Source organism: Amblyomma maculatum, chromosome 3 (assembly GCF_055883805.1).
Source record: "Amblyomma maculatum isolate TAMU_Amacu chromosome 3, ASM5588380v1, whole genome shotgun sequence".
Classification (NCBI taxonomy): domain Eukaryota; kingdom Metazoa; phylum Arthropoda; class Arachnida; order Ixodida; family Ixodidae; genus Amblyomma; species Amblyomma maculatum.
Window position 1 is genome coordinate 81,756,095 of NC_139346.1, and position 10,472 is coordinate 81,766,566.

General features: G+C 45.3%; 1 protein-coding gene across 1 annotated transcript; it reads right to left on the bottom strand.

Annotated features, from left to right (window-relative positions):
• Positions 1 to 3,390: 3,390 nt before the first annotated feature.
• Positions 3,391 to 10,052, bottom strand: LOC146195111 (uncharacterized). The gene is made up of 6 exons (XM_084596723.1): positions 9,928 to 10,052; positions 5,775 to 5,862; positions 5,577 to 5,672; positions 3,944 to 3,982; positions 3,599 to 3,644; positions 3,391 to 3,476 (listed from the first exon to the last, which is right to left on the bottom strand). Exons 1-6 carry the CDS (start codon positions 9,969 to 9,971, stop codon positions 3,391 to 3,393), a joined length of 399 nt encoding a protein of 132 aa, XP_084452849.1. The 5' UTR covers positions 9,972 to 10,052.
• Between the last annotated feature and the right edge of the window lie 420 nt (positions 10,053 to 10,472).

Below are 10,472 nucleotides of genomic sequence, written 5' to 3' on the forward strand. Positions count from 1 at the left end.
CAGATGTGACTATGCCGTTCTTTGGGGGTTAGACCCGGAAGGTGGGACAGTCGCCTTAGTTGCAGGCCGGTAGTTCTGGGACTCCAGCGTCATCTTCGGCCAGTTGCACAATTTCTCTTTGGGCTCCTGGGTCTGAACTCCACAGAAGGGTCTCCCAGGTGTCTTTAGTTATAATTTTAGCCCTGCCTGGTGACTGCACATTCCCAAATTATGTGATCTAGAGATCCCCTTTGCTTACATAATGAGCATAGGTCTGATCGTATTTCTGGCCCTATATGGTTGGCAAGAACTGGGTTCGGGTGTGTATTTTTCTGTAGCTTTCTCCATGCTACTGCTTCCTCTTTGCCTAATGTGGGGTCTGGTGGTGGTAGGACTCTCCTGCTCAGTCTGTAGTGCATTGTTATTTTGCAATAGTTAATCAGGCCCTCTTGTTTGCATTGCTCCGGTGGCACTCCTCCAATCCGGTGTGTGAGATCTCGGGCTGGTTTGTGTGCCGCCTCGTTTCCGGGCACGCCTGCGTGGGCTGGAGTCCAAACAAGGGTGACGTCTGAGAACTGGACGCTGTCATGTATGGCAAAAGTTAGGAATACAATTTTGGCTTCCCCAAAAAGGAGCGTAGCTCACCGACGCTGTTTGGTCGAGGTGCTTCAACAACATCCTTTAAGTTCTTCTCGGTCATTTAAAGACCGTCTGTGTCTGTTTTATGGCCGAGGTAATTGTAGCCTGGGTGCCAAAACGAGCATTTCTCATACCTCACGTTACCTCCGTGTTCTAGGAAAGGGTTTAGCGCCTTTTATAAACATTCGCTTCTTTCTCCATGTTTCTCCAAAACTAGTACATCATCGAGGTATGTATTGAACGCCTGATAAGGCTGAAATTACATCCAGTTTATTTAGGAAAATAGCGGGAGAAGAAGATATTTCGAAGGTGGGCCTTGTATAACAGAGAGGTTGTCAGCGTATGTTAATAGCACAATGCTTTTTAGATGATTCATGCAATATTATTTGACTGTATGCATGTCGAAAGCTATGCATGGTGAACTACTCTCCTGCACCTAATGATGCTAATATATCCTCAATAACTGGCAGCAGCTACCGTTTAACGGCACAGGCTGGCTTTTTCACTGCTTTGAAGTCGCCCGCAATTCTGATCGTTCCACCTTTTTTAAGCACTAGCACAATGGGGGCTTCCCAGTCTGAATGTTTTACAGGTGAATGAATGAAAAACGTTATTTCGACAAAGGGAATTCTCTCGGCATGGGTGGGGCCCTCAGTCCAGGGCCCCAGTAGCCTTTGTCGTCATGCGCGCTCTGTCGATCAGTTTAAGCTGGTCATCAGGCGTTGAGCTGGACAGCGCAGCCTCCTACTGCTCTGGTGTTTGTGTGGTGTTTATTGGCGCTACGTGTGTTTTCTGACACGCCCATGTAACATTGTAGAGTGTAAGGGGTTCCCCGCACACGGGGCATTTATTCTCATATGTTGTGGGATGGATTTTTCTGAGTAGACTCAGGTTGGGGTTTGTATTAGTCGGTAGCTGTCTCCAGGCAACCGACTGCTCTCTATTAAGGTCTTCGTGGGGAGGTGGGTAGATCCTTCTTAAGGCTTTTTGATGTTCAAGGCTGGCTTCATAGCTTGTGACAGCGCCCAGTTCCCGGTCGTTGTTGTCGTGTTGGCCGGCGCACGACCGCGGGAATAGGTCACTCACCTCATGCCACACGAGACTCTATTCAAGCGTGCAGCAGTTTATATACTAGTGTTCCTGTATATGCTCCCGCAGGGAGCAGAGTTGCGCGAAGGTCCGCCATTATGTTCCAAGCTCTACGGGAAAGCCGCTCCTAGCGTCTACAGGGGGGCTCTGCGGGAAAGCCACTCCTTGGGCGTACAGGGGCTGTGATCACGGCGGGGCAGACGATGTAAAGCAGTTCGCTTTTTTTTTATTGCCATGTACATCGCGCTCTATTTACAGGCATCCTTTTTCCTTGCGCTGTATAAAGGCGCAGGTATCGATGCCAAGCGCATTGCGCATTTTTCTGGAAAACATAACATCGAAAACACATGCGATTCGCACAACATGCTGGCACAACATGATCTTGTCAGAGATGGCGAAACGGTTGCAGTAGCTCGTAGCCGTGAAATTAATGATGTAAAAATACAAGCAATGACAATACTACGCAAGTTTTGCGTGGAAACGTTTTGCATCCCCCGGCAGAAAGAACATTACAATGCACGATTCTGTAGGGATCGTCTGTAATATTAGACGAAGCTTACAACGAAACCCAGCTGCACGCAATGCAAAGCCAGGCAGTCTAAAGCAATGCAATTGACAGACAGGCGAATTGAACCAATAGCACAGGTCGCAGACTTGCTCGCGCTCCATTATCTTGCAAATAACACAGATGTTTGGGCCAGTTGGTAATGATCCATATTAAAACCCATTCGCAGCACGAATAAAACAATGGCTGCGAATGGGTTTTAATATGGTCCATTATCTTGCAATATATTACCCATAGCACCATATATGACTTGCATTCGTCCACTGAAACTTTTCCATGCTGCGATCGCTCAAACTGCCCTTATCCAGTCGCGCGCTTTTTGTAAGCATCATTCCGTTTTTATTATATGAATGTTTTTTTTCTAACGGCTGCATTCACTGTAACGAAAAATGCTGCGATTGTAGCATTCCAATTTATATTTTAATATTCATCTCAATTTCTGTACCCCCCCCCCCCCTAAATACCATCGTTATCAGAGGGTCCTTCAGGGCTTTTTGATAAGTAGAACAGTTAGCCAAAGTAGGCAAATCTAGTTAGCATGCAGACATAGACTGACAACCTACTTCTGTGCAGGAGATAGGGATTAGAAAAACACTTTACAAACAGCTGGTATTTATAACTTTATTGTATACAGCCGAACAGTGCTCCTTTAACAGGTACATTACATAACACCATTACTGCAGAACAAGTAGAGAGGCTAAATAGATTGTACTTGACAATCACTGTACACTTCACTGTAATGCTGAACACTCAGAGGGACATGCAGGCCCTGTGCAGAAACACTGGTAGTCATTAAAGTCCATAACACCATAGAGGTGTAGACACTAGTTTTCCATAGACTTTTTTTTATTTAGGATAATGCATAGTGTAGAAAGACAAAGGTTATTTCTGAAAGGTAAATATGAGTCACCACATTGGAGTTTGTGTGTGGCTGATTAATATTATAGAGCATCTATTTTCAGTTTCAGACTAAGCTGCCAAATGGTGGTTGCAGCGTCAGGGGGAAGTAGACACAATGTCAGCCATACAAATATCATTTGAGTACAATACTGGAGTAAATAATAGGCGCTGCACTGTTATAAAAGAAAATGAGAAACCAGGAATGACATTCAACATGGTTAAGTGTCTTCAGCTGAGAGCTGTTTGAGGAGGTCCAGGTTGAGCGGTCGCTCCAGCTCTAGCACCCGGCCTTCTTTCGAGGTTCCTGCACACAGATAAAAATATTTTGCCTGAAGACACACTTCATGCTTAACCACAGTGCGAGAAGTGCAATAGTTTAAGTGACAGATGGAGAATCTGTGGCACAATATGGGTCAGCTACCCAACCTAACGTCGGTGGGGACAGCTCAACAGCCATGCTGTCTTCTAGTGCCTGCAAGGGCGTGTCTGCATGAACAAGAGTACATTGTCGACATTGCAATGAATGAAGAGTTAGATCCAAGCCTGAAGAATTAGTATTATTCAAAGAAAATCCTTATGTTCCGTATTCATATCGTTCACTGGACACTAAAGATCTCATATGCTGATAATGAATGCATGTTCTTGGCAGTTACAAGCGCAGCACACTAATACGGCTGTTCAAGTGAAAAAGGCAGAATGAAAAATGTGCACCTAACAATTTTCATGCACGACAAAGCTACAGCGTGATCGAGTTGAATGTATTAGCCTAACTCGGTGGGGCGGCTCATCGGCCATGCTGTTTTCCAGTGCCTGCAAAGGCACGTGTGCATGAAAAAGATTACATTGTTGACATTGCAATGAATGAAGAGTTATTTCCAAGCCTACAGAATTATTATTATACAAAGAAAAGCCTGATGTTCAGTATTCATATCGTGCACTGGACACTAAAAGATCTCATATGCTAATACTGAATGCATGTTCTGGACAGTCACAGGTGCAGCACACTGATACGGCTGTTCAGGTGAAAAAGGCAGAATGAAAAATGTGCACCTCACAATTTTCATGCACGACACAGCTATTGCGTGATCGAGCTGAATGTATTAACCTAACGTCGGTGGGGACGGCTCATCAGCCATGCTGTATTCCAGTGCCTGGCATGTCTGCATGAAAAAGAGTACATTGTTGACATTGCAATAAATGAAGAGTTAGTTCCAAGCCTACAGAACTAGTATTATACAAAGAAAATCCTAATGTTCAGTATTCATATCGTGCACTGGACACTAAAAGATCTCATATGCTGATACTGAATGCATGTTCTGGGCAGTCACAGGCGCAGCACACTGATACGGCTGTTCAGGTGAAAAAGGCAGAGGGAAAAATGTGCACCTCACAATTTTCATGCACGACACAGCTATTGCGTGATCGAGCTGAATGTATTAACCTAACGTCTGTGGGGACGGCTCATCAGCCATGCTGTATTCCAGTGCCTGGCATGTCTGCATGAAAAAGAGTACATTGTTGACATTGCAATAAATGAAGAGTTAGTTCCAAGCCTACAGAACTAGTATTATACAAAGAAAATCCTAATGTTCAGTATTCATATCGTGCACTGGACACTAAAAGATCTCATATGCTGATACTGAATGCATGTTCTGGGCAGTCACAGGCGCAGCACACTGATACGGCTGTTCAGGTGAAAAAGGCAGAGTGAAAAATGTGCACCTCACAATTTTCATGCACGACACAGCTATTGCCTGATCGAGCTGAATGTATTAACCTAACGTCTGTGGGGACGGCTCATCAGCCATGCTGTATTCCAGTGCCTGGCATGTCTGCATGAAAAAGAGTACATTGTTGACATTGCAATAAATGAAGAGTTAGTTCCAAGCGTACAGAACTAGTATTATACAAAGAAAATCCTAATGTTCAGTATTCATATCGTGCACTGGACACTAAAAGATCTCATATGCTGATACTGAATGCATGTTCTGGGCAGTCACAGGCGCAGCACACTGATACGGCTGTTCAGGTGAAAAAGGCAGAATGAAAAAAGTGCAGCTCACAATTTTCATGCACGGCACAGCTGTTGCGTGATCGAGCTGAATGTATTAACCTAACGTTGGTGGGGACGGCTCATCAGCCATGCTGTTTTCCAGTGCCTGCAAAGGCATGTGTGCATGAAAAAGATTACATTGTTGACATTGCAATGAATGAAGAGCTAGTTCCAAGCCTACAGAATAATTATTATACAAAGAAAATCCTAATGTTCAGTATTCATATCGTGCACTGAACACTAAAAGATCTCATATGCTGATACTGAATGCGTGTTCTGGGCAGTCACAGGTGCAGCACACTGATACGGCTGTTCAGGTAAAAAAGGCAGAATGAAAAATGTGCACCTCACAATTTTCATGCATGACACAGCTATTGAGTGATTGAGCTGAATGTATTCACCTAACGTCGGTGTGGACGGCGCAGCAGCCATGCTGTTTTCCAGTGCCTGCAATGGCATGCCTGTATGAGCAAGAGTACACTGTTGGTATTCCAATGAACGGAGAGTTAAGAGCAATGTAAGTTTGGAAATTCCAAGTGGTTCACTCACCACCAGAAAAGATGGTAGGCACATCTGGCTTGAGTAGTTTCCTTCCTTTGAAGTAGGACCACTCAAACTGGTCTGCTGTGAAATGATCCTGCATAGGATTATGTGCAGAAGAAAACATGTACGAACATTGTTGACTGGATTTGTATTTAAAAAAGCTCCATGTGCAACAGGTGATGCACAGTGCAATCATGGTTCGTTTGTGGGGTTTAACGCGACAGCGCAATCATGAATTCTTGACAATATTTTATGACCCCCGCAATGGAAGTGTGCAAAAAATAGCAGTAATCATGCATTACCACATTCCGCGCAATTTTCCAGTGTTCCCGCTGGTGAAGTTACGATCAGAATTTTAACCGTAGCTTCGCGGTGACATTAACTGTAGTACACATTGGCGAATGAACGGCAACGACACTCAACTGAACCGCAAGTAAGAAAATCGAGACATTAAAATTACGGAAAAGGATGCAGTTTATACCTGTTAAAACCACAGTCAGCCAGAGAAAAAGCCAGGACAACAGATAGTTTTCGTGCAAGTTATGAATCGCGTTGTTTAGTTATACTTTAAGACGTACATTAGCTTCGCATTAAATTCTGCACTTCACTGTCGTTCGTGACCCTCTTCACTAAACGGCGATGCTAGAGTGAAATCAGACTTTCAGTTCAGTTCAGGCGTTCAGTCTTGTCCGACTCTTCGTGACACTATGGACCATGTCACGCCACGCTTTCCGGTCTCTCACTATCTTCTTAACATCACATAGCTTCATCTGCAATGCCTCGAGAATGCCATCTAACCATCGCGTTCGCTGCCTACCCCTTCTCCGGCGACCCTCAACCTTTCCCAACATCAAATCTTTCTCCAGCGACTCTTCTCTTCTCATCAGATGACCAAAGTAGCTGAGCTTTAACTTTAGAATTTGACCCTCCAATGAGCAGTCAGGGTTTATGGTCGACAATATCGACTGATTTGATCTTCTGGCAGTCCAAGGAACTCTTAAGAGTCTTCGCCAGCACCACAATTCAAACGCGTCAATTCTTCGGCGGTCAGCCTTTTTCACAGTCCAACTCTCGCATCCATACATCACAACTGGAAAGACCATAGCACGGGTTATACGGATCTTGGTTGGCAGACTAATGTCTCTGCTCTTTACTAGGCGGTCAAGGCTAACCATTGCTCTCTTTCCCAGAAGCAGGCGTCTCCTAATTTCATGGCTGCAGTCTCCTTCCGAGGTTATCTTGGCGCCCAAGAACAGAAAATCTGTCACAGCTTCCACTTCTTGTCCATTGATGCTCCAGGACTTGATAGGGCAAGACGCCATGATCTTCGTCTTTTTAATGTTCAGTTTAAGCCCAAACTTCTCACTCTCTTCTTGTACGCGCATCAGAAGTCTCTTGAGTTCCACTTCACTTTCTGCCATTAAAGTGGTATCATCCGCATATCTAAGGTTGTTGATACGTTTTCCAGCATTCTTCACTCCAGCTGAAGACTCGTCCAGACCGGCCTTCCTCATGATGCACTCTGCATATAGGTTAAATAGGCAGGGCGACAGTATGCAGCCTTGCCTCACCCCTTTCTCAATCGGAAACCAATCAGTAAGACCATGCCCAGTTCTGACTGTGGCCTCTTGTCCTTCATAAAGGTTCCTGAGGAGACAAATGAGGTGAATTGGAGAGCTTGCCACAATCTGCTGTGATCTACGCAGTCAAACGCTTTCGCATAATCAATAAAGCAGAAGTAAATGGGTTTCTGGAACTCTCTTGCTTTTTCCATGATCCAGCGAAGGTTGGCAATTTGGTCTCTAGTTCCTCTGCCCTTGCGAAACCCAGCTTGCACGTCCGGAAGCTCCCGATCCACATACTGCTGCAGCCTACCTTGGAGGATTTTCAACATCACCTTGCTAGCATGCGAAATAAGCGCGATCGTGCGGTAGTTGGAACAATCTTTGGCACTGCCTTTCTTTGGAATGGGGATGTAAACTGACCTCCTCCAATCCTGTGGCCACTGCAGAGTTGTCCAAATCTTTTGACATAATGTATGCAGTGTGTTAACAGCGTCGTGGTTGAGGTTTTGAAGCAACTCAGCTGGAATACCATCAATTCCGCTAGCTTTGTTCTTAGCAAGGCTGGCTAAGGCCCATTCAACTTCACTCTTCAGGATGCCCGGCTCGAGATCAGTAATCACAACCGTCCTATGTTGGGTTTGCACATCCGCGTCCTTCTTGTACAGTTCTGTGTATTCCTGCCACCTCTTCTTTATCTCTGAGGCTTCAGTGAGGTCCTTGCCTCGTTTGTCCTTTATCACGCCCAGCTTAGCACAGAGGCTTCCTTTGATATCTTTGATTGTCTTATACAGAGCTCCTGTGTTCCTTAATTGGCTGTTGTCCTCAACTGCTTGACGCTGTATGTTCAGGAAGGCATTCTTATCTCTCCTTGCTATTTTCTGAAAATCCGCATTGAGAACCTTGTATCTTTCTCTTTCCCCCATACCTTTTGCCATCCTTCTTTCCTCAGCTATTTGCAAAGCCTCTTCAGATAACCAGTTTGCTTTTTTGCATTTCTTTTGCTTTGGAACTATCTTAGTAGCAACTTCTTGTATTATATCACGAACATCAGTCCACATCTCTTCGGGCTCTTTGTCTTCGAGATCTAATTCTTGAAATCGATTCCTCACTTCCACAGCATATTCTAATGGAATCTGATCCAGATCATACCTGAAAGGCCTTCTAGTTTTCTGCGTTTTCCTCAATCGAAGCTTAATTTTGGCAACAAGAAGCTGATGATCGGTGCCACAATCGGCCCCAGGCCTTGTTTTTACTGCTTGTATAGCGCTTCTCCATCTCTGCCGGCAAATAATATAATCGATCTGATTCCTGTACAGACCGTCCGGTGAAATCCATGTGTACGGGCGCCTCTTGTGCTGTTGAAAATGAGTATTCGCTATGGTCAGGTTGTTTTCTTGACAGAACTCTACTAGCCTCTGCCCGGCTTCATTTGGCTCATCAAGACCGAACTTGCCTGTAATTCCGGATATTTCTTCACTCCCGAGCTTAGCATTCCAGTCTCCTATGAGAAAAACGACGTCTGATGATGGGGTGCGGTCTAAAAGGCATTGTAGGTCCGCTTTAAATCTCTCAACGTCAGCTTCTTCAGCAGCAGTGGTCGGTGCATAGACTTGGAGAACTGGTATGTTGAAAGGGTGACCTTGGATCCGAAGTGAAATCATTCGGTCGTTTTTGGGGTTGTACCCTAGCACTGCTTTGCCCATTCTTCTGTTTACTATGAGAGCGACCCCATTCCTTCTCTTGGATTCGTGCCCACAATAAAAGACATAATGGTCGCCGTAGTTAAATTCTCCCATTCCGGTCCACTTGAGCTCGCTAATACCCAAGATATCAATGTTCAATCTGTCCATTTCTCGCTTGACGATATCCAGTTTACCTTGCGTCATAGATCTTACATTCCATGTTGCCTTGCAACATCGGACTTTCCGGTCGCTTCCCGACTCATCCACAACTGAGCGTCCTTTTGGCTTTAGCCCAGCCGCTTCATTCGTCCTGGAGCTACTAGGAATCGCCCTTTGTTCATCATCAGTAACATGTGGGACGCCTTCCAACCTGGGGGGCTCATCTTCCGGCGCCATATCGATAATGGTATTGTGACTGGCCATGGGGTTTTCTTGGCAGGAAATACTGGAGTGGGTTGCCATTACCTTCTCCAGTGAATCACATTTTGTCATAACTCTCTGCCGTGACCTGTCTATCTTGGGTGGCCCTACACAGCAGAGCTCACGACTTCATCGAGTTTCGCAAGCCCCTCCGCCACGACAAGGCAGTGATCCATGAAGGGGGACTTACATTAGTGGAAAGTTATTATTGCACGGGAAGTAATAATGTGGTTCACGAAACGATGAAGTGACAGTCAGTAAAAGCAGGAGATGTAGCATTATATACCGCCAACATATTATACTGCAGGAGCTGGTGTCTCACATTCAGAAAAAGAGCAGTTCTCAAGTGCATCGCGAGGAATTCGAGCGATGAAGTCGGCAGATGCGCAAGCAAATTAACGTGTCTAGGGATCGCACAAAAGTTAATAAACAAAGCCATTTTACAGAAAATAAGCGCAAAGAATGCATTAAGATGAAATAAAAACAACATACCTCGCATATTCGAGCTCCTTTCGGGGCTGTTTCACGCGGCCCATACTTAAAAGCCACTGCAGTCGCCGACGTAGGACTAACCTTCCGCAGGGCACTGAATAAAACACTTTGCCCCTTTCGGCGCGGTTTGTGCAGTTCGGCGCACTGCACCCCGTCATATTTGAAGAGAACGTTCTGCACTGCACAGCCATGCCATTAGAGCGCGCAAAAAAGGTGGTAACACACTGTAGAAACCGATGCGACGACAGCTGACGGCACTGCAAGCGGCGAGAAAAATGTTTCTCCTGTAAAGTTGCCTCCTCCTGTTGCGCTAGGCAAGTTGACTCCTCCTTCGACTGGAACGTTTGACGTCATCGCCAAGAGCGGCGCAGGGATGTCAGTCGCGCAACTCTGCTCCCTAGGGAGCATATACAGGAACACTATTATATACAAAATCTTAGCGCCATCTGTTGATGGTTATTGACAACACTTATTAACTAAGGGCACCTAGTGTTGCCCATGAACACTACATCTATTCCTCCCTAAAAAGAAATATATATGTACAA

Excerpts from the sequence above, each read along its gene's own strand:
- LOC146195111 (XM_084596723.1), bottom strand. The coding sequence starts at position 9,971 with ATGGGCCGCGTGAAACAGCCCCGAAAGGAGCTCGAATATGCGAG. Across the intron at positions 5,863-9,927 it reads AAGGAGCTCGAATATGCGAG|GATCATTTCACAGCAGACCA; the intron begins GTATGTTGTTTT and ends AATCCTATGCAG. Across the intron at positions 3,645-3,943 it reads CCGATGAGCCGCCCCACCGA|GCACTAGAAGACAGCATGGC; the intron begins GTTAGGCTAATA and ends ACGCCCTTGCAG.